Here is a 23,999-nt window from a genome sequence, read left to right as displayed (position 1 = left end):
GGGGGAATAATGGCCTAGCCCCCTCCCTGCTGCTGGCCTTCCACCAGATCTGCCCCATCCCTTCTGAGCTGTTGTATTTTGGTACTCGAACCTCCCAGCCACTTTTAACTGATTAGTATTGTATGTGCCAGGATCGCATTAATGCCTTTGACTTTCTAGGCCCATTTATTCCATCAAAATTAATGCACCAAATCCTGGGAATGGGCTAAGCTCTTGGGGTGAGGTCTGGATCTCTGCATGTTTTGCCCAGTGCTTAATTTGTGCCAGGGCTTGACAGCTAGGCTTAGCCCCTCTGGACTTGCTGCATCAGTTATGAAAGTAAAAAAACCTACCTGAGCCCCAGCACCTCTTGCATTACAAATTAAGCTCCGGTTTCACCCCAGTGTTTGTTTAAAGTTGGGTGCTTTGTATCTGTGGGATCGTGGTTAAAACCTTTGGGGAAGAATCTTATAATAGTTCAGTTTTGTTATTAACATTGAATGACTTATTTGGTGAGGCACTGCTCCCTAGCTGTTAACTCACCCGGTTATTTATTGTAAGTGCTCAGTCACATTGCATTAGACTGGTCACACTTTTGACTTAGTGTTTCACATTTTTTTCCTAGGGCCTGATCCTGCTGAGTGCCCCTTACAGGGAGTTCAGTGACTTCAACTCCTGTTGACTCCAGTTAGGAGCTGAGGCTGTGAAGTACCTTGCAGGATTGGGCCCTTACTTATGCAGTCAGATTTCATGAGCCATCACTGTGATGTGAAGTTTCCCAGATGGGAGAAAGTTTCTTATATAAACTAAATGCTATCTACTCCACTGGAATGAGTGAAATTCATATGGCTGTTTAGAGGTCCTTTATTTATGTCTATGTAAGATGTTATAATTTTGATATTTAAGCAGATATTAATGGTGTATACTCTAGTGTAGTATGTTTGGTGTTGTGAGAAATCATCAAAGGTTTGGTTTGTACCAGATTATCAGTAAAGATTCATTTAGATGGAAGTCTTTGCCAAAGGCCGTGTGATCCTGCAGATTATTATATAGTTAAAGGCCACAGTTTCTAAAGTGGTGAAAGTGTCCCATTGGGGAAGAAAAATGGGCACAAAGCATAGGCTAGGCACTTGGGGATTTCCAAAGGGGCATGTTAAAAGCACCCCAGACTGCCTGTACCTGGGGTACAGCTGGACTGTAGTGATGGAGCTGGTTTCTCCCCAGGGATTTTCATGAGTGCAGGCTGCCTCTGAGACAGTTGAGCATAACTCAGACCCTGCCCCCTTGCCCCCGCAAACAGCCACACCAGACCAAGGGGCAATAGAAAGTCATAACTTTACATTTGTTTTTTAAAACACATCTGGAAAAACTGGGGCTCCATCTGCATGGCAAGGTAAAGGGAACACCACTCCCCCTGGTGGGTCATCGGCAGCAGGAATCAGACCTAGGGCCTCTGGATGTAAAAACATAAGCGGCTACTACGTGAGCTTAAACTGCCAGCGGTGGTCACTGTCGTAGGCTGTAGAGGCTCATCAACCTCTGTATGTGACCCAGCTACCGCTAGGCGGGGACAGAACACTGCACTAGGTGGGTGGGGGTTACATAAAAGTCCAAATTACATGCTGTTCAAACCACCAGACAGACACAGTGGTGTAGCCAGGTGGAGGGAACATGGGGAAATGGTTTTACTTTGTGTAATGAAGTAAAACTATGCTATTTTTTCCCCCTACTGTTATTCACACCTTCTTGTCAACGGTTGGAAATGGGCCATCCTCATGATCACTACAAAAGTTTTTTTTCTCCAGCTGATAATAGCCCACCTTAATTGATTAGTCTTGTTATAGCTGTTATGGCAACAACCATTTTTTTCATGTTCTCTCTGTGTGTGTGTGTGTGTGTGTATATATATATATATATAAAATCTTCCAACTGTATTTTCCACTTCATGCATCCGATGAAGTGGGTTTTAGCCCATGAAAGCTTATGCCTAAATAAATTTGTTAGTCTCTAAGGTGCCACAAGTACTCCTCGTTCTTTTTGTCCTGTCTGGGCATAACTGGTCTGGGATTTTGCATTTCACTGCCTCATTCAGATGCTCCAGTGATCCCCCAAAGCCACATGGTCACATTCCCAGTGTTAGTGCCATCACTGTGATTATTTGCCCCTTAGTGATAACACCAACGAGCCACTTATCCTCCTGGGCTCATGTGAACATTCATGCTGCCCAATCCGCCCAGGACTGAGCAGAGTGGGGCATGCTCAGAGCATCTCATGAGAGAGCGAGAGCTCAGCTGCTTTTGTGGCACAATCATCCACAGGCCCCAGACTGTGCAGTGATCCCTCCGTGGGGAAGAAAAGGGTGGGTGCATGGCAAGGAATGGGGCTAGAGGAACATACATCATGCCCCTTCCCTAGTCCTCACAAAAATATTGGGAAACGTTAATACTCGATCCAGGCTCTTAATATTTCTGTGTTCAGCTGTTTGCCCTCCCTCCCAAGGCCATTTTGCTTGTGTGTCATTAGACATGGAGACATAGGTGGCCAGGAGTCAGTATGGAAGCCCAGGGCCTTCATGCAGGCCCTGTGGGCTATATAGATTTAATGGCATCCTTGAGATCTCAGGGCATAACGGAAGAATTTGCAGGACACCCGAGGAGCATGACTTCCTGGCATTTCTCTCTTCCCCTCTGCCCCCAGGCTCCCTCCCAGGGGTTTTCCCATGGGGAGAGAGTGATCTGGCCCAGAATTATGACAATAATTGTTAGTAATGATAGCAGAACTGGGATCATCTTACGATGCATTACAAACTGCTAACAGCTTGTTCCCCGCAGCGTGAGTTTTGTGTGCTTTATTTCGATGAAGTCTCATCTTTTCAGTCCACTGCTGGTCTATTAGCCTGGCACAAAGCTCCAGCTCAAATCTAATGGCCAGTCTAATGGTACAAAGCAAAGTTAAAAGAGACAGCTATTCTAATGAGCAACACTCTGCTAGTTGCTTCCAATTCTGTACCAGAGTGTCCTTCAAGGCAGATGAGAGGCAGCTTATTGCTGTTACCATCTGCCGCTCTGCCATCGCTGCTACAGCCAAGATGAAAGTTAACAGAAGGTTGCAGTGTTGGTGAAACCAGTGAAAACTCACATCTCAAAGTTTGTGTGGTAAGAGAGAGGGCTTTTCTCTATTGGCCTTGAATCTGTTTTTCAAAGTGGAAGGCAGTTTGTGTCGTGGTTAAGGTGACAACACTCCTTGAAAAGCTGTTTGACTTGCAAAAAGAATGAGATAAATTCACAAATGTGCGTGCATTGAATTTTTACGTATGCTGGAGAAAATGATGACCCTCTGCCCTGGAGTAAATATTGTACGAGAGAGAGAGTGTGTGTGTGTGTTTCCCCAGTCCCTGATGACTGGGACTCTTAGACCAATCCTTCCTGAAGAATAGCCTGGGATCAGTTCAGGCTGGGGAAGAAGGAGTATATCTGGTGGTTAGACCAGAGGGATTGGGAAGTAGGAATCTTGGCTTTTACTCCAAACTCTGCCACTGATTCATTCTCTAATCTGTGTGAAATCACAAATTCTTGACCACTTGCAATACCAAATAATAGCACTGTCATGCAGGGGTGGCATGTTTGTAGAAATTTTGGTGGTGCCCAGAACCTGCCCCCGCCCAAACTCCGCCCCCCCAAACTCTGCTCCACACCTGCCCAAGGCTCTGGGAGGGCGTTTGTGTGAGGGAGGAGGTCTGGGGTGCAGGCCCTAGGCTGGGGCAGGGGATTGGGGTGCAGGCTCTGAGAGGGAGTTTTGGGATGGGAGGAGTGCAGAGGGATGGGGTACAGGGGCGAGGGCTGTGGGGTGTGGCTGCAGATGAGGGGTTTGGAGTGTGGGAGGGGCTCAGGGTGAGAGTAGGGGTGTAGGGGGGTGAGGGCTCTGTCTGAGGCTGGCAATGCGGGGTTTGAGGTGTGGGAGGGGCTCAGGGTGAGAGTAGGGGTGTAGGGGGTGAGGGCTCTGTCTGAGGCTGGCAATGGGGGGCTTGGGGTGTGGGAGGGGCTCAGGGCAAGAGTAGGAGTGTGGGGGTGAGGGTTCTGGCTGGGACTGGGATTAAGGTGTTTGGGGTGCTGGAGGGGCTCAGAGCTCGGGCAGAGGGTCAGGGTGTGGGGGGATGAGGGCTCTGGCTGCAACTGGGGATAAGGTGTTTGGGGTGCTGGAGGGGTTAGGGTAAAGGGTTGAGGGTGCAGTGGGGGGGTGAAAGCTCTGACTGGGGGTGTGGGCTCTGGGGTGGGGCAGAGCTGGGAATGAGTTTGGGGTGTAGGCAGTGTCAAAGTTAGATTCAGGACTCACAATTTGTTAGACCACTCTCTTTATTAGCACAGCGCTCTGCTAATACATTCAGATAATGTGAGCACCATCCAAGACCCACATTACCTTATTTTATACAGATAAAAAGGGTGCGAACTTAACAAGAGGACAAAGAAAGCAGAACTGACAAGTTTACCCAAGGCTAGACATACATATTCAATTTTCTTACTAACTTTTATAGATCTCCGGCTGATGTTCCACCATTAGCTTAAGTGGACTCATTGTTTATGCCTTAATGTTCCTTTTCCTGACACCTGTATTTCAGCATTCCTTATTTCTGCTTAAAGGTACATACAGCATTTCTTTAATCCATTCTATTTTTACAACATAATTCATTCTACTTTCACAGCAGGCTGCTCTGGGACAGGGGCCAGAGAGGAGGACCCCCTTCAGCTCTTTCCCTGCCGGCAGCAGCAAGCTCTGGGCGACGAGCTCCCTTTCCCCCCCCCCCAGCAGCACACTCACCCCCACCACTGTCACTGCATGTGCTCCTAGGGTCCCTCTCAGGTCAAGGAATCTCCCTCGCCTCCCTCGTGGTGGGTGCCGGGGGGCGCTTCATGCACCTCCTCCCCTGCTGTTGCCCCTGACTGTAGCCTCACTGGGGGTGAGGGATGGGGCTGTCTCCTTGCCCAGCATGGGGCAGGAGCGGTGACTGTGGGCAGGAGGTCCCCGTGCCGCTGGAGGGTCCCATTGGAAAAGGGAAGGGTCTGAGGGGGAAGGGCAGGCTCAGAGTCAGTCTGCCCTGGCAGTGGAGATGGGGGGTGCTAGGACCCTGCGGCAGCAGTTGCTGCCAGGAGGCAGCACACGGAAGAGACAGGGACACTACTCTGGAGGGCCCATGAAAGGCGAGCCGGGGGGCGGGGCCAGCAAATCGGGGCCAGGGGACACTCAGGGAAGGCGTCGGGGGGACACCGGGCCCCAAGTATTGCTGGAGCTGGGCCCCTGGCTCTGAATATTGCTGGTGCCTGAGCACCACTTGGATATGGAACTTGCCGCCTACACGAGAACCCTGCCCCCAGATTCAAACCTCTCTTTTCCATTCTGGCAGGCCACTAATCCCTCCTGACAATGAGAGAGCTGTGACGTCAGAGGGCCCAATCCTGTGAGGGACAATGCACCCTCCATTCCCACTGATTTCATGAATGTGACACATTGATGAATGTCTTTGACATGTGACTGTAATTCCTCAGACTCCACAGGGACTGAGTGAAGGTCACACAGCACTTCATATGTTTGGGCCCTGAAACCACATCCACGAGAGAAAAATTTATCTGTCATTAGCAGCATTGTTAACTGAAAGGAAACTGGCGTTGCCAGAAATAGTTGTGATGAAAAACAAATGCATCCCAGATGCACAGGCTTGGAATAGGCATGGGTGCTCTGTGGATTCATGCTGCCCCAGACAACAGTTTCCAGTAAAACCTCCCAGCCATTTCACGGCTGCTTTTCGCTCTTGTTCCCCCGTTTCTCAGCATGGAGGCTAATGCACAGCTGCATGGTGTGGTGAGCACAAACTAGCCCAAAGGATATGAGTGTTTGTCATCCCTGGGTCCTTTTGCACAAGAATAACTTGTGATTTCAGCACAGCAATAGAGTAGTGGTTTCTATGCACATAGGAGCAATGCAGGATCAGTCAGCTGAGAATCATGGTCATGTGTGCATGGGGGTAACACATGATAGTTGGGGTGCATCATATTCCTGTGTGGATGGGAGTAACCTTGAATTTCAACTCATAGGACTGAACTAGACTCTTTAACTCATCAGATGTAGCAACTTTCAGTATCTTGCTTTTTTCCTTCTTCTTCCTTTCCCTCACCTACATTAAACTTCTCTGGTGCTCTCAGCTACATATGGCATTCAAAGACACTGGCTCTCGTCCTTTAACCAGCGCTTCACTTAAAACTGTTCCTGGCATAGTAATGGCCGTTGGCATGTGATTTGTTTGACACTTCCATATCAGCAAAAGCCCTGGTACATATGCAGTTACACTGGCAAAAGTACTGTTTTGTTTGTATAGATTATTTTGTCCAGGGAACCAGTTTAAGCATCTACACTAGAAGATTTTGCCAATATAGCTATACTGGTATAACTATACTGGCAACCCTTTCTATCAAGGGCGTGTGCAGGAATTTAAATTTGACCACTTTTGCAGCCCTGGGGTTGGAGGAGGTCACTCTCCTTGCCCTGCCATTTATTGGGGGGCCCTTGCCCCTGCTTGTGCATGTCCCTGCTTTCTAGCATAGGCTAAGCCTTAGATATACTTGAATTACTTCAAGACAGGTGAAGAGAATCATTTTCATATCTGTATACGAGGAATGTGTGTTGCTATCAAGAAAGTTGGGGGCATGTTAGCCTGTACACAAGGGTCACTGGTGAACGTGTGTGTTCAGCCAAAGAGCATCACTTTCCCACAAAACACTGGGCAACCTTTGAGCCTGATTCTACTGTTACTGGTACCCATGAAAATCAGGAGCAGCTCCCTTGAGGCCAGTGGAGTTGGTGTAAAGCCAATGTGAGAGGAGACTCGGACTCTATTTGTCTGACAGATCTGCTTGGGAATGGTGTCCCTAGCCTCTGTTTGTCAGGGGGTGGAGATGGATGGCAGGAGAGAGATCTCTTGATCATTACCTGTTAGGTTCACTCACTGTCAGTAGACCAGGCTGGATGGACCTTTGGTCTGACCCAAATGGCCATTCTTATATTCTTATGCTTTTCATAGCTTTCCTATTTTTTTAAAATGTTCTAGTAATGCTGAAGTTGGGCAACAAGCCAGAAAAAGCAGGAAGTTGAGACTAAACTTAATCTAGTTAAACAATGCAAACTCCTAAAGTAGATGCATTTAAACTGGTTTAACCTTCACTTAAATGGCTTCAATTTTCACCAGCAAATTGCTGGACTAAGATCAACTGGTTTAAGCAATGGTTAAACTGGTTTAACTGCATCTACATTTGCATTGAACTAGATTAATTTTAAATTGGTCTAGTTAAACCAGTTTACCTTTTCTAGTTTAGACAAGGCTTCAGTTTTAACTTTGTTTCCTATTTTTAATTTGGCTTGTCAAAATGTTACATATTATGTCTTCATTTCCTATTACAGATGGTCAACCAATCTTCAGTTAGACACAAGTGTGTGTGCCTGCAAACTGAGTATTAGTAATAACCATGATCTGAACCAACTATTGCATTTCTATATTTCTCATAAAAAGTTTCCATGATCCCTAAAGTAAATACCTCCATTTGCAATTACTGTTAATCTCCTTTCTCTGTGACAGCTGTGTATTTGCTCCCCAGGGTTTTTTCCTTCTCCTTCTGCAGCATTTAACTTTGTTCCGGATATCAGCATCTTAAGCTTTAAAAGGGCCACACTGATCGTATTTTACAGTGCCCAGGGTTTTGAAGATGGTTTCCAATTTTTATTAATGTAGATATTGTCTGTTTCTGTTCCCTTTATACAGTTCATTGCTTAGGACAGCTGGAAACAGGTGGGCAGGGCTTCCTGCACTATAACATAACAATAGGTAACAATTAAATATCCCACATTCAGCTCTGTAGGAGGAGCTGAGTCTTTTTTACCCCAGAGTTTCCATGAAAAGTTTCCTAGAAGGTTTATTTAAAGTGAAACAGTAAGTGCTTCGAGTTGAGCCAGCTGTTGTTTGCATTGTTCATCTGTGCAGGGTGTTGGAGTTTGTAAGGATACCTTTGGACAAGGGATCAGAATATGAATTGCTCATCAAGCCTGTGCTTTTAAACCAAGGAAATACTGGATTGGGTTACTCATGATTTATAGAATAAATCCAGGTCTAGTTATGGGCAAGCATGAGCCTTTGCGAATAAGCATTATAAGGCCAGTGAAATCTGGAGCATCACAGAGATAGCTAGTGAACAAACAGACTATGGTGGGTGGCAAGAATATACCATTTATTAAACAGGAGAATGGGTTAAAAGAAAAATGGCAGTAACCTCTCCACTCCCAAACCCCTGTGAGTGATACTGTCCAATCAACACACTGACCCTCTTCAACTCTGGCCACAAAGTGCTCCGTAGAGATGGTCTCCTGCAAACCTGCTGTTCTTGTAAACCAAGTCCTCTTATCTGATGCAGTGATAGAGATGGATTGAGCTATTAAAATAGAAAGGCTTCAAATCTGAACCAATAGCAGGTTCTGTTTGTTCACATTGTCATGAACCGTGTTTGTATTGTGTGAGTATGTCTCAGTAGAATCTCACAGGCTACAGAGGGACTAGGTCCAAGGAGCTGCAGGTAATGCTATTTCCACCACTAGAGACAGAATACCACACTGAGTGGGTGCGGTTACATCACTGTAATTCTGTTTTAGACCAGTACATGTAAAACAGACCCCAACGTGAGTTTGAGTACTGAAGGTGAGGTGAAGTGATTATTTTCTTCTCCACTAGCATAGAACGTAAGTAGGATCCTTGGATAAATGACAGTTCTGGTAATGTATGATATCATGTTGTATAAAGTAATGAATTAAAAACAACCCCCCAAAGCATAACTGCAGAATGACATAATCAAATGATGCCATTAAAATAGATAGGCAAAGTGGCAGTCTGAAATAAAGGGATGGAGATTTTTACTTAAAACACTATGACCACTCTAATTTTGATACTATCTACCATCAGGCATTGTTAAGTTGCCTGCAGGAGCAGATGGAGTGGTCCTTAGATTGCTCTGGTCCTGGGTGAGGTCACAGATGATAGTGCTGGGCAGTGGGTCATTCTCCCAGAAGTCTCTTACATATCTGGCATAGTCAGAGTTCCATTTGGTCACTCTCACCGGTTCAATGTGCACAAAATGCCACTAGAGGGAACTGTGAGATGTTTTGGGCTATGGTATGCTGATACATCAGACCCCGATTCTACAGCTCCATTCCTTTCCGGCATCTGACTGTGATGGATCTGGGTGAGAATGAACGGGCTGCATGAGACAGACCAGGAGGTCCTTGGTAAAGGGAAGCATGTAGAGGAATGCACTGGGGCAGTGTCTATACCATCTGTTGAGGGTGCATGAGTGTGTTTTGCCAAAATGGTCCATTGCTTTGGGGTCCTGTTGGATTCATTGCTGCTCCTGGATTTTCTGCCATTGGGGGTGGTCCATAATTCCTTTTATTTATGGCTGGCTTGCAGGCAGGAGCCTTTCCCCTCAACCTAGATCAGGGGTAGGCAACCTTTCAGAAGTGGTGTGCCGAATCTTCATTTATTCACTCTAATTTAAGGTTTCGTGTGCCAATAATACATTTTAATGTTTTTAGAAGGTCTCTTTCTATAAGTCTATAATATATAACTAAACTATTGTTGTATGTAAAGTAAATACGTTTTTTAAAATGTTTAAGAAGCTTCATTTAAGATTAAATTAAAATGCAGAGCCCCCTGGACTGGTGGCCAGGACCCAGGCAGTGTGAGTGCCACTGAAAATCAGCTCGCGTGCCGCCTTTGGCACACGTGCCATAGGTTGCCTACCCCTTATCTAGATACTGCAGTGACAACCAGCACCTTGTTAAGTTCTAGCCTGGGCTGCTGCAATTTTCTCCACCTTTGGGCTTCCTGTAAAGTCTACCAAAAAGTTCCCATTAGTGCAAAAGGTTTGTGGACCAGCCTCTCAGGGAAAGTCAGCCCAGGCTGCTTTGAAGCGCTGTTCGCAAACCACTTGGTGAGCCGTTGCCCAGGTTTCAGGCCTCTAGCAAAACCTTAAGCCAGATGACATGTGCTGCATTTGAGGGTGCAAGTCTTGTACAATTTTATTACCTCTTGAAAGAGCAAAGGCTCCTGAAGCAGGCCAGTTACTCAATAGCCTGGCAGTCAAGTGGGATCATCCAAAACAGCACCAAAAAGGCTCAGTTTCAGACAAGGGAACTATGCAAACAATGGTACATTTGCTTTCCTAGGGCTGTATTAGTTTTGCTATCTGTTGGGCCTGGTGCAATGGGAGCTGTTTGAAGGGAGGGGGCCGAGGCAATAAGCAGCACGGATTATTATTACTACACGTTTGTAAAGAGCTGTGTCAATTTACCAGGTGATTAGTGTTAATAATTAATGAATGTTACAGTACTGTCCAAAATGTTATCCCTGGGGGAGGGAAGTCAGAGGCTGGAGGATAAGAAGGAGGGAGGGTTTTGACAACTAAGATGTGATTGGAGTCTTGGCCCACATGTCAAGGTGTCAGGTGAGTCATTGCAGGCTACTAGGCCCTGGGTGTGTGCTGGTAAGAGGTGCTGACCAGGTAGGGTTTCCCAAAAAGCAGGGCCTTATCAGACCAAAGACTTGGCACAGAGTCCTGAGTTAGGAGGCGTATATGTTTGTTTGCTCCTCTGCATGTTACATTTTTATTCTAAAAGTGTCCCAGAGAAAGCAGAATTTGGTTTCATGCAGTATATTTGTAGGTAGCCTTTTGCCCTGTCATCTGGTCAGCTGCATGCATACAACTCTCACTGAGAAAGGAATATCATCATACAAATAATGGGATAAAAAAAGATCTAAAATGTGCTGAGGTGGGTAGTCTGCTTCACAAGTTTTCTGGACTTGTGTTTTATATTTTTGAGGGTGATCACAAGATGTAACATGTGAAACAGGTTCTCATCAAACAGTATACAAGAATATCCTTCTGCTCTCCTAGATATTTTGTTTTGTATATGCTGCTTTGTAGAGAAATGCAAGAAAATGTGAACCAAGAAGGGGAAAAAATCCCATAGATGCTTTTTCATTTCCAGTTTGGTTTCAAGACCTGCCAAGAGTGGTGGAACTGCTCATATTTTGAGATCAGGACTGTGACATCAAAGGTACCATAACTGCCAGGCCACATGCTCTCGACTCTACTGCACTGGCGTATTACTGGGATTTTTTTGTTATAATGCTATAAAAATTGTTTGTGGGTGTGTTCCTAGGCTTTAAAAAAAGCGTAGTTAAGGGCTACAGTATCCCAGTCAGGGAACATAAACCTCTCCTTGTGAAATTTGATTTTTTCACTAACTAGAAGTAAGATTTTATTTTATATAGAAGTGCATTGGAGGTGTTCTTGATGTTTTTCTTTTCTTTGGTACTTGTGTTTTGAATCCTTTCCCCGCTGACTTCTTATACTGAGACTTTCTGATTGTTAACTGAATTTTCAATCTGTCTGCTCACCTACATCTTTTAAACATCTATATCTTTCCTCTCTGCCAGTGTAGCCAAAGACCTCAGATCAACACTCTACTGCAGCTAAATCACAATAACACAATAAGAGCTTCACCCTCTGGAATTAAACCACAAAGCAGAGCCATAAATAGAAGCTTTTTATACTTTAGCAAGCAGTCTGAAAATTCAGTAAACAAACAGAAGGCAGCTCGGAATATGCCAGGAGACGATGTTCCTGGCTAAACTGATATCCGTGAATGAGTTAGCACATTTCTAGCAAGAACCATGTTTAAACACTATCTGCTAAAAAGATGCTAACAAGTTTTAAAATCCCTGTATAGAAAGAGCCAAATGTCTATATATATATATATATATAAAAAACCCCAAACAAACCCAAAGTTAGAGAATATATAGCCCTGTAGTCAGGAGAAACACTCAGCAGAAACTACTCTGTGCACAAAAAGCATTGTTGTTCTGCATAGGGAAAAATCCAGACCGACTCAGTTCCCGAGTTTATCAGTTACTATGCCACTGTGTGGCAGAGTTTTACTACAGTCTTGAAACTGCATCTTCTGATCTTCACAGACCTAAAACTTTAATGGCTAGAGAAGCTCACTTGACTCCCCCACTCCAAGCATGCTGTGGTAGAGGTGTTATTATTTACTATTTGTGTTATTGTAGGGCCTATGATCCCTAGTCATAGACCAGGTCTTCTAAACTCTTTTCTCTGAGCAGGTGAAAATGCCTCTCAGTCTCAAGTCATCAAAACCATAACAGCAGTCAATACCTAAAAGAACCAGGAATTCAGTTTTAGAACAGTCAGTTTTACAGTAGGCAAGTCCCAGCCTTCCTCAGAGTTCACTCAGCTTGCTAGCCTATTCAAATGTCAGGCTCAGCTACCTACGGGCAAATTCACTAATGTCTGTAAGGAACTTTATACTGATGACACAGGCATAAATTTCCAGAGCTGGCAGGAGAAAAAATGCAGGTGGAGGAGAAAATCAGTAAGTACTTGGTGTTCAAAAGTGAAAACAAAACAAAACAAATCTGTGGATCAAAGAACAAGTTCTATGGGAAAGCTAATAATCCGTGGCAATCAATCAACAGCTGTGTCATCAATATGAGCAGACATATATAATTCAGGAGTCTGGAGACATGGGCTATATATACACTACGGAGCCCGTGGTAGCGTAGCTGTTGGAATAGCCCGCTTGTATTGATGCAGCCTACACCAACAGAAGTTTTTCTGTCTGTGTAGGAACACCACCTCCCCGAATAAAGTTAGCTACATCAACAGAAGCATTTTTCCATTGACACAGCTGCATCTACACTGGGGTTGCGTTGCCATAGCTATGCCAGTCAAAGGTGTGGTTTTTGAACACCTGGACTGATGTAGCTATGCCGATGTAACTTTTAAGTGTAGAACAAGCATCTGTGAGCTTTATACCTCTCAAATACTTATGTCAGATAAGCTGCACGTAGAGTTGCTGGAAGCACCAGATGTTTAGTTGCCAACACAAGCTCAGAAATCCAGCTACCATGGGGTGCTTACCCATCGTTGAAGGATGCCAAACGTGTGACACAAAGAAATACAGCTCTGAAGAGATCAGCGATACCCACAGAATCATAAGGGAGAAGATCAGACAAAGGAATCACAGAAGCATTTAAGCACTAATGACTTAAGTTTCTTTTGTGAGAAATAACATTACAGGTAAGATTTTCTTCCAGAGAACCCAGGGTATTGCTGTAGATCATGCCTGAGGACAGAAAGGTTGAGAAAACTATTTTAAAAGCTTACTTATAACTGTGGGGGTTTTTAGTGCAAACTGTGTATATATGTGAACTGAACACAGTGGTTTTATTGGTATCAAATTGCATTATATATTATTTAGCCTGAGACTGTTACTTCATCTTTGCCAGACCACACATCCTCTTTATGTTATTGTTTCTGCACTGGCAGCTGGAGCTAGTGTAATTACATATGCAGGAGTGTCATTCTCCCACCAAGTATGATTAGTGAGTCTCCTTTCCGTCTGTCTTGCTCTCCAGCCTTTCCCCCACTACAATTTATCAGAGAGCTCTTGGCCAATACTTGTTCTCCAGAAGCTACCTCTGGCTGTCCTTCATGTCCTGGCTAGTAGATCTTTCCAGGGGGTGACAGCCAGTTAAAGCTGGCTGTGTGTCATCTCTTGAGGATTTCATAGGGGCGATGATGAGCATGTCCTTGCATCTGTCTAAGTTCAATGTAGAGGCAGCCTCGCTGGTGGAGATATGGATTGCCTTCCTCACAATTGTGAGTTTTCCAACTGCTATCAGGCCATTCATCGCATGCATGTTTATTGCAATCATCCCGCCTTCTGGTCAGGTGGACATGCTTCCCAATCAAAAGTGTTTTGCAGCATAAATACGCAAGTGATCTGTGATGCCAATTGCATGATCATATGCATTCCTTCCCAGAAGCAGCAATGACCCTCACATGTTTGAATCATCTGCTCCTAAGGCTTCTCTCACATAATGGGGCTCAGAGCAAAGATGGTTATTCATGGAGTGTGTGGTCGGCCTTTGTTAATTGCTGGGTTGTTTGGGAACTGGGCGTGGTGCTGCTGTCATGATGCTGTTCTGGGCCTACATGCCCAGTGGAGAACATCTGCCTGGTGGCTACCCATATCTTTGACTGCTGTATTTGCATGAGCAACTTCGTTCTGCTTCTGGCATGTGATCCAGCTTATTCAACTGTGCTAGCAACTGCAATGTCCTGTCTCACATGTTTACAGTGGTTCTAACCAATCCTGTTACATCAGCAGCATGGCTAGTACTTCCCTGTGTGAGGTACATGTCTGTTTTCAGGGATGTTGACTCTATTCCTTGCAGTTCTGCAAATGACAGTGCCTGTCCTCTGCACTTGTATTTGATGACCCCATTCCCCAATTCCGCCACTATGGGAGAGTGGCATTTAGGGCTGCTCAGAGAAGAATAAGGAGGAAGATTGAGAGAGCATTTGGGAATTCAAAGATTCACTTCAAGGCCCTATGCTACGTGGGATAGAGGGCAGGATTAAATTATGGCAAAGTGTGTAAATTTGGGTGGGTGACATGTATGGTGCACAGCATCAAGGGCCAGCAGAATGTCTCCCTTGTCAGTGCGTGCAGCTCCGTGTCATACTGACTGTGTGTCTCAGGGATTGTATCATGGGACTGGCTACTCATTGTACCTAGTGGCACCTGGGGATTTGCATGTGAGGTGCTGAGCTTACTTATGTCAACCTTCCAACTTTCCCACATAGCTTTGTGAGCGGCTAAACCAGGGTCGGCAACCTACGGCACGCGTGCCAAACACGGCATGCAAGCTGATTTTGAGTGGCATGCTGCTGCCTGCCCGGTAAGAGGAGGCGGAGGAGGGGAGGGGGGGCAGGAAAGCACCACGCTGGGGGAAGAAGCGGGGGAGGGGGGAAACTTGGCTGCCGCAGGACCAAGCTTCTGCCTCCTGCCCCCACAGGGGAGAGTGGTGGGGGGGGGGTCCCGGTCCCCAGCCCCACTCAGTCCCCCCTGACCCCCACACCCCCAGCCTTCTGCCCTGCACCCCCACACACCCCCAGCCCTCTGCCTTGGCTGCCGCAGGACCAAGCTTCTGCCTCCTGCCCCCACAGGGGAGAGTGGTGGTGGGGGGTCCCGGTCCCCAGCCCCACTCAGTCCCCCCTGACCCCCACACCCCCAGCCTTCTGCCCTGCACCCCCACACACCCCCAGCCCTCTGCCCTGACCCCTGAACCCCCCCACACACCCAGCCTTCTGCCCTGCACCCCTCCACATCCCCAGTGCCCTGACTCCTGAACCCCCCCCCCAGGTCTGGGGTCCTGGCTGCCAGCCCCTTGCCAGCCGACGTCCCGGCCGCAGGCCCTGCTCAGCCCACTTCCGGCCTAGGTGAACAGAACCCCAGGCTGGAAGCGGGCTGAGCAGGCTGGCGGTGTAAGATCAGCATTTTAATTTAATTTTAAATGAAGCTTCTTAAACATTCTGAAAACCTTGTTTACTTTACATACAACAATAGTTTAGTTATATAATATAGACTTATAGAGAGAGACCTTCTAAAAAACGTTAAAATGTATTACCAGCATGCAAAACCTTAAATTAAAGTGAATAAATGAAGACTCGGCACACCACTTCTGAAAGGTTGCCTACCCCTGGGCTAAACAGTTGTCTCGCTTTTTTTATTTGGCTTGGCATACTCAAATTGGAGTGGTGGGAGTGTGCCTCAAGACATGTGCGGACAGGCCCTTCTGGGTTTAGCACTGGCCTCCCAGAGTGAAGCCACGAGAGGTGAATCAACCCCACCCTTCATGGTTCTCTCATTCCACACATTCCAGTCCTGAATTGCAAGTAGCTGTGCAAGGTGCTCACTACACTCTGTGACTGCTCCAAACCGCCTTCTTGTGCAACTTCCTGTATCAAGTTCTGAGTATATATCTTTGCTGAATCAAAGGTGGAGTTAGCTCATAAGGTTCTTTCAGATGGCTATTGTTGAATTCTGTGCTGCAGGAACAAGTGTCATAGCAATTGACTGCTCTCAGCCATCAGGCCTACAATAGGCAAGGAAGGGTTCATAATATAAATTCTGAACTAGTCACTAAGTTAATAACTGCTCCCAAAGTCCTCTCCTTTCCCTTCAGGATGTCAGTATGTGAGCAATTTGGGCACAGTAAAAACTGAGAGCAAGTCTTGTGTCACCCAGACTGAGAATTTAACAGAACAAGGATGTGACAAGAGGCATTATCAGGAGCAGTTATTAATATTGTAATAAACCTGGAGCTACCTAGGAACAGCAGTTGTCACTGTGCTGCACATCAATCACTGAAACCTTCACAGTGGTAGTAGGAACAGAACTCAGTGCCTTCCCTTGCAAAAACACGGGTTTCTAACTTCTGAAGTTAAGGAGAAACACTGTTAGCTATTAGCACAGTAGAACCTGTGATAATCAGTTGGAAGACTTCTGCGGTGATGACGATGCAGTAGTGACAGTGCACACACACCTAGTTCATGACACACTAGTTATACAGATTTGCCAAGTTTTAATTTATTTTGAATATTTGTATTTTTGTTAACTAAATTTTTCTTAATGCGATGTGCAATATGAAAACAGTATTAAAATATTATTTAAATAGTCTGTAAAAATCTAAGCTGGCCTGGTACTGATTTTCTCCCAGATTCTGCAGCTCAAACTCCATTATTTTTCTGTAAGAATGGCTGTCATTTCAATAGAACTGTGCTGATTTACACCAGCTGAGGATCTCGCCCTCTAAAGTAACCATCCTGCTGACTTTTTTTTTTTTTTTTTTTTTTTTTAAACAGTGCCCTTCTCTTGCATCTTTGCTGATAAGTGAGCCTGGCATGTTGGCTTCATGACAGTAAAGCAAGTTGATTAGCAAGGTTCTCACTGTACCTGGGTATGTGCTGGACAGATTATTTAAACAAATCTGTCTGAGCTTCCTCTTATCAACCTATGCCTTCTTTTTTTAAAGTAAATTTATCTAAAAAAACCCCAACTAAATTATTTAAAAATAGATTAAATGGCATTAAAACTATTGTACAGAGAGTTCCCACTATGAATCTTTTGCTGTCTTGTTTTTGTTTTGGTCTTTGATCACTCGGTGTTTAAGAAATGGGAACAAAGCCAACCTTGAAAGTTTGAGAACTAGAAACTGCAGCCCTTAAAGTTTTGAACGAAGAAGCCCCTGGACAAAAACTGTCAATGGGTTCTTCTGATGACAACGCCTTCGTTTCGGAGAGGAAAGGGGAAGGGATGGGGAGGGGCTGTTCCTTCTCTCCTCTCTCCCACTCCAGTGCCCTAGTTTTGGGCAGGCAAACCGCGGGGCTTGTGACTACACCTCCAGGCCTGATCCCGCTTTCCTCTGGCCAAAACCATTGGCATTTCCTCTGAGCTCACACAATAAATGACGCGGCCCCTTTTCCCCTCGGAAGAGGAAGCTTCGGAGCTAAGTAACGGTTGGGGGAGACGGGCTGGACTAAGGAAGCACAACAGCAGGGGCGAAGGGGCGGTGAGTGCGTGTCCCGGGACAGGAGGCCGAAGCAGGCAGGGGGACGGAGGCTGGGTGCGTGTCCCGGGACGGAAGGCAGGCGGGGGAAGGCGGCTGTCTGGGCGTACCCCAGGGGCTGGAGCAGGACCCGGAGGCGGCGGCTGTCTGGGCGCACCCCAGGGGCTGGAGCAGGACGAGGAGGAGGCGGCTGTCTGGGCGCACCCCAGGGGCTGGAGCAGGACCCGGAGGCGGCAGCTGGCTGGGCGCACCCCAGGGGCTGGAGCAGGACGAGGAGGAGGCTGGCTGGCTGTCTCGGGACTGGAACTGGGAGTGGGGGAAGAGCACTCGGTGGGAGGAGCTGGCACGCCGGGAGCGGCAGGGGTAGTGGGTCTAGGGCAGCCGGCAGGGGGGTGCCTGTCCCGACTCCCGGAGCTGGGGGAGGCTGGTGAGTGGGGTGGCGGGCGCCCCCTGCATGCAGAGGCCGGGGGGCGCTGCCGCAGCCGGTATCATGGGCTGAGCTCCCGCCGCACCATGACCGTCTACACCCTGAACCTGCGCGTCTTCTGGCCGCTGGTGACTTGCCTGTGCACGGCCCTCGTGTGCCTCTACCAGGCCGTGCGAAGCAGGGCGGGCGCCCCGGACTCGGACAGCGCCCCGGACTCGGGCTCCGTCCCGCTGCTCAAGGGCTCCGCGCTGCTGCTGCTGGGCTTCCTGCTGCTCCGCTACTGCGCCTCCCGCAGCGGCGGCGGGGAGTGCGGCCAACGGCCCCGAGCCGCATGCTGCCCCGAGGCGCCGCCGAGCAGCGCCGCCCGCCGGAGCCTGCTAGAGAGCTTCTACGAGCAGCAGCTGCGCCTCTCCCCGCACGTGCTGGGCCACAGTAAGGCGCACGTGAGCCGCATCGTGGGCGAGTTGGTGCGGGCTGCCAAGGCGCAGGGGCTGCAGCCGGGGTCCCTGACCCCCACCCTGCGCGGGGACTTCGTGCAGATCGGCAGCGCCTACGAGCAGCACAAGGTCCGCAGCCCGGACTGCTTCGACATCCTGGTGCCGCTGAGGCTGCCGCCGCGCCTGGAGCTGGAGCCCCGCTGCCTGGGCGCCGAGGAGCCGGGGCTGGCCCCGGAGCTGCGCAGCGCCTTCACCTGCGCCCTGAAGGTCCCGCAAGGGGCCGCCTGGCCCCGGGGCTACCGGCCCTTCAGCGAGGGCTTCTGCGTGGAGCTGCAGGGCAGGCGCTACCTGTCCTCGGCCCTGGTGCTGCGCTGGTTCCAGGGCCACCTGCAGCGGTGCCTGGGCGCCGTGCTCTACCGGCTGCAGGAGCGCTGCCGCATCAGCCTGGCCGCCTGCCCGGGCCGCCAGCTCACCCTGCACATCCTGCCGCGCTCCGACTACGTCTGCTGCCACATCTCCATGGCCGTGCGCCTCATCCCCGCCATCCCCCTGGGGGACTCGGTCTATCTCATCGCCCTGCAGCCCGGCGCCAGGAAAGCCCAGCCCGGCACTGCCTGCCCCCTGCAGGCCCTCTGGGGGCTCAACGTCTCCAAGCAGGAGCAGCGGCTGCTGAGCTGGCTCAAGGAGCAGACCCCGGCCAACTCCTGCCACCTCAAGTGCCTGCAGCTTCTCAAGGGGCTGCGGGATCTGCGCGGCCGGGGCTTGGAGCAGCCCTTCGGCGCCCAGTGGAGCCGCGTCCTCTCCTCCTACATCCTCAAGACGGCGCTCTTCTCCTTGTTGCTCCGGGGGCCCTGGCAAGCCTGGGAGGAGCAGTTCCTGGCGGAGCGGGTGGAGGACCTGGTGCTGTACCTCAGGGACTGCCTGCAGAAGCGGGTGCTGATGCATTTCTTCTTGGGCAACGCCAACGTCCCCGAGGCGGTGCCGGTGCCTAAGCTCCTGAAGGAAGCTGCCCCCGTCAATCTGCTGGCTGCCTTTGACGCCCCTACTCTAGATTTGGCCGCCTTCCAGCTTCTGAACACCTGGAACCAGGCTCCTAAGATCATCCGAATGTACAGTAGTCCAAGGTACTTGAGGAAGAGCCCCACGTTGTGTAAGCACATCACCGACACCGGACAAGAGTCCCAAAGCAACTGAGCATCACCTGGGGCGTTTGTCAGTGCCTTTGGGGCATGCACTGTGAGGCCAAAGTACATACCTGTGTTAGCTAGTAAACTACCTGAGGTTCCTAAGGGAGATCTACCTGCCTGACAGCATCAGATGGGGTTCTGTGTTTGTTTCCCTAGTCGTGGTAATCTGGGAAATCCAAAGGTCAAAATTTAAGACTAAGAAATACTGATGCTTTAAGATCTTGATAGCTTTGTAATGATGATTAGTCATGGAGAAACTATGAAACTTCCAGGAAAGTGCCTTAATTAGAAAGCACTACAATAACCACTTGTAAATCTAATTTAGTACCAGATTTATAGAGGGGTTCACACTGATGAATTTGGAATGTCATCTTAAAGTTTAGTCACAAAAGTGACCCTGTCCAGAGCTTTCTTTTAATGCAAAAGATAATCAGGATCAAAGATTAATGGCATGGAAAAAAGTCAGTGTGACAAGGTACTTTTTTGAGATGGAGGAGGAGCCAAGGGTGTTTCTTGATCCTTAAACACAGTTTGAAATATTTATTCAATGAGACACTCATCAGTGGTTGTCTGTGATTTAATATACTGTGCTAAATAATATGCAAATTAATATAAAATTAAATTATGAGGCGTGACATTAAAACCTATTTGACAAAAGTATGAAGAATCTAGTTGTACATTTGTGTTAAAATGAAGGTCGCTCTGAAAGATTAAAATATAATTATACAGCTCACAAATGAAAGAAGAACAATAGCACTTTATTTCCATAAAGGCCTTCATTTTATGGTAATTGGCTGCACTAAATATTTAGTTTTAACATAGAGGCATTAATATTTTTTTTAATTAAAAATGGATGGATGTGTAAATCCTCTAAGCATTCTGTCTTGGTTGTTAGACCTGAAGCATTTTTCTTCCTTCAAAGTTGCTGTACCTTAATAACTACCAAACCTCCCCCACACCTTATTTGGTATACTGTGAAATTTAAAGTAACTCCAAAAATGTAGAGGTGTAAACTCGCTGCTGCACCCATGTGTTTTTCACTGATCGCTGATCTTCTAAAGGACCTTACTGACCTAACCAAACTCTTGAACTTGTGGCAGCACTATGGTCTGCAGCAGATCAGGAGATACCAGAAGCGAGAGATGGTAGTTGTAGTGCAGCAAATATTTTTTTGTAAAAATAATATTTCAGGGTGCCTTAAAGTTCCCAAAACTTGGGACAAATTCATGGTACAGTAAGTACTTATTAACTTTGATGGTGTCCCTTTAACGTAAACACCAGCCAGATAATTTCCATGTGTAGATAGATTATTTGAGAATACCTCATACAACTTCTCAATTGATCTGTAATGAGCGCTTACTGTCTTTGGATAGTATACATTAATAGTTTAGTTTTGGATTTTAGCTGAGAAAATACATTTGACCTTATGGGCCATTGCTGCATTAAACTATAGTATGTAGAAAAGGATTAGAAAGCTTCTATTTCATATGCTCTTTAAAAGTGTGCTTCATTTCTGATATAAATAGTTAAAAACTATTGAACCAAATGCATCACAGTTTGTCAGCAAAAGTACACATTCTAAGCAATCCAAACTCTAATGTAATACAAAATACATTTCCACAGATTCTGAGACCGCATCCTTGAAAATTAAAAGTATTAAGGCACCAAGCCTGTAATTAAGTTTTTCATGTGCGTAAGGTTAAACATGTGCCTGATTGTTTGCAGGATTGGGTCCTATGTGGACAGTCTGCTGTGCTTAATTTTAAATCGGTAAATGAATTGGGAACAGCTGGGAATGTTTGGAATAATTTTAAAACTGTTAAAATTTCAGAATATTGTTCTGTATATATTATGCTGGTGTTCTCTATCTGTAAGTCATACATGATAGAAAATAGCAAACTTTTAAAAACAACCACAAAGCTTCATAAAACCTAGTTTACTAAACTGAAAATTTCTTCAGTTTTAGATGCATGTTTCCTTGTATATGGTTTTTAAACTGTCTTTGCTGTCTTATTTTCAGGTAATTTAGCACCTAAGTGTCACTTTCTCAAGTTGGGTTATTTTTACATGGAGCGTTGGTTCTCTCTTTGGGCAAATACAAATGGCTTGTTTATGTGTAGTGTTGACCACTGTGCTCATCATGCGGACCGAAGTGACCTACCTTGGTACATTTTTAGTAGGCCAAATGTTTACTGTTTTGCAGACTTGTATAGGGTTGCCAAGCCTCCAGGTTTGTCCTGGAGTGCCCAGCATTTAAAGATTGTCATGTGATGAAATCTCTAGGAATACGTCCAACCAAAATTGACAGCCCTAGGTACACATACAAGGAGTGCTATTCTGCAGTCCTGGAGTCAATAGTTTTGCCTGAGAAAGGGCTAGAGAATCAGGTCCAAAGTATTGTGGTTGCCTGGAGCACTTAATACACATTTAGTTCAACAGTTAATTCTGGCAACATGGTTACCTTAGTGAACTATCTGTTTGTTTACATTAGTGTGTAACTTTTTTTTTTCCAAGGGGGGCTATGTAAATTTTGGTGTGTGTTCCTTACTGGCTTATATAATACATGGAAACCTATTAGATTTAATACAACTTTCTTATTGCTGTTAAGCGCTGATACTACAAAGGGAAAGTTACATCAAGAAATGCATAATAAGAAGGGAGTTTGGGGAATATAAATAGTTTGAAAGTGAAACTCGAAAGTTGGGGGGAAAGGACAAATAAGGAGGAGCAGAAACACTTGGTGAAAGAGCAGTGCAGGTAATCCAAAGGACACAGAGACAAATGGAGGAACCCTGTAGAAGAGTCATGGAAGATTTGAATTGAGGTGGGGTGGGGGGTTGTGATTTAACCATGTTAAACCATGCTTCCAAAATGTATATAAAACAAGGCTACAGTTGTGGCGGGGCTCCATACCCATGTTCCCGTCAACTGCAAAACTCCCATTGATTTAGGCTTACTAACAACTTCAAATCAAGCTGATCTTTAATGGGAGCTTTTGCTACATAAGGTGTATGTGAGATTATGTTCTTGGTGATATGAGCAAACCAAGGCCCTGATCCTGCAAATACTTATGCACCTGCTTTAACTTCAGTCACATGAGTAGTCCTATTTGAAGTCAATGAGGCTATTTACATGAGTAAAATTAAATTTGCACTCAGATGATGCAGGATCAGAGACTGAAATTCTCTATTGAAGAGCAATTCTGGTCTGTACATTTGGGGTATTGGTTGGTATTTCCTGTGTCTATAATGCCTACGTTCATCGATATACTTATTATGTTTGACTAAAGTGACTTGAAAATTGGGTCTGTTAGACTATTAATGTCGTTCTATGCCAAATGAAATGTGGTGGTGCGAATACTAGTTTCTGGTGCTATCTTTAGGATCTTATCCTGCAAACATGCACATGCAGAATTTGACCCATGTGAGTAACCCATTGACACTCTCTCCCCTCATGGGAGTGCTCACATGAGTAATGTTCCACGTATGTATTTGCAGGATTGGGGCCTTACTTGTTACAATGTAACGTAGACTGAGCATGATAGTTTGTGTATTTAAATTAAAAATGAAATATAGAAAGAAACACGTGTTTCTTAGACACTACTGTGTATTTTAACTACATAACAATTTTTTAAGGACTTGGTATAATCAAGGCTGGTGTCACTTTTTTGGGGAAAAGCTACATCTAAAAACAGAATAAATTGAGATGTGCATTTGAATTTTTGGAACTGCATATCTATTTTCCCCATGTATTAGAAATTATAGTGTTTAATTGTTAAGTTCGTAACACTTCTTAAATGAAACCTTAATTAAATGACTAAAGCATTCCTCTTTTGGATCTTCTTGCAAAGCAATCGAAACTAAATGTCTGTTTTGAAATAGACATTCATGGTACAATTATTTTTGCTGGTTAATAATCAGACCAAAGATTTAACTAAGTGTTGTTCAGCTGCTATTGTTTAAGAAAGTGTTTATATGCTTAAAACGTTAGCTTGTTCGGAACAAATGTTCATAAACTCTTCTTCTATTTAATATCCAAATACATGTGCACTTTTATTGCCTCAGCAAAAAGTTGGAGTTTTTGTTACTCATTTTTAATATTTCACTGTCTATTAATAAACAGCTGTTTTGAAACCTCTGTGCCTCAGTGATTCTGTGGCTAAAGGTAACTTCTCTATCAAGTAGAATTTACTCAAATAGCTGTGAACCCGCTACTGTATTACCTAAGGGTGAAATCCTAGCGATTGCAGAAGGTTCCTCTGCCGGTGGGAAGACCTGTCCTGACGGCACGCTCCTTGGGACTATGAATAAGGATGCTGTGGAAGGACCAGGAGAGAGGTTGCAGTTTGGGCAATAGATCCACAAACTGTTTGGGTCCATTGCCAGAATTCCATGCACGAGGATGCAGACTAGGCCAAGAATGCTGCTGCAAGTTGTACTAGC

General features: G+C 46.1%; 1 protein-coding gene across 1 annotated transcript; it reads left to right on the top strand.

Moving 5' to 3' along the window:
- Positions 1 to 15,354: 15,354 nt before the first annotated feature.
- On the top strand, positions 15,355 to 23,690 carry ITPRIPL2 (ITPRIP like 2). Its single transcript, XM_054042534.1, has one exon. The coding sequence runs from the start codon at positions 17,405 to 17,407 to the stop codon at positions 19,562 to 19,564; it is 2,160 nt and encodes a 719-aa protein (XP_053898509.1). The 5' UTR covers positions 15,355 to 17,404; the 3' UTR covers positions 19,565 to 23,690.
- The last annotated feature ends 309 nt before the right edge of the window (positions 23,691 to 23,999 follow it).

Source organism: Malaclemys terrapin, chromosome 10 (genome assembly GCF_027887155.1).
Source record: "Malaclemys terrapin pileata isolate rMalTer1 chromosome 10, rMalTer1.hap1, whole genome shotgun sequence".
Classification (NCBI taxonomy): domain Eukaryota; kingdom Metazoa; phylum Chordata; order Testudines; family Emydidae; genus Malaclemys; species Malaclemys terrapin.
Note: the sequence above shows the minus strand (reverse complement) of the source record. Positions and strands in the feature narration are given on the sequence as shown.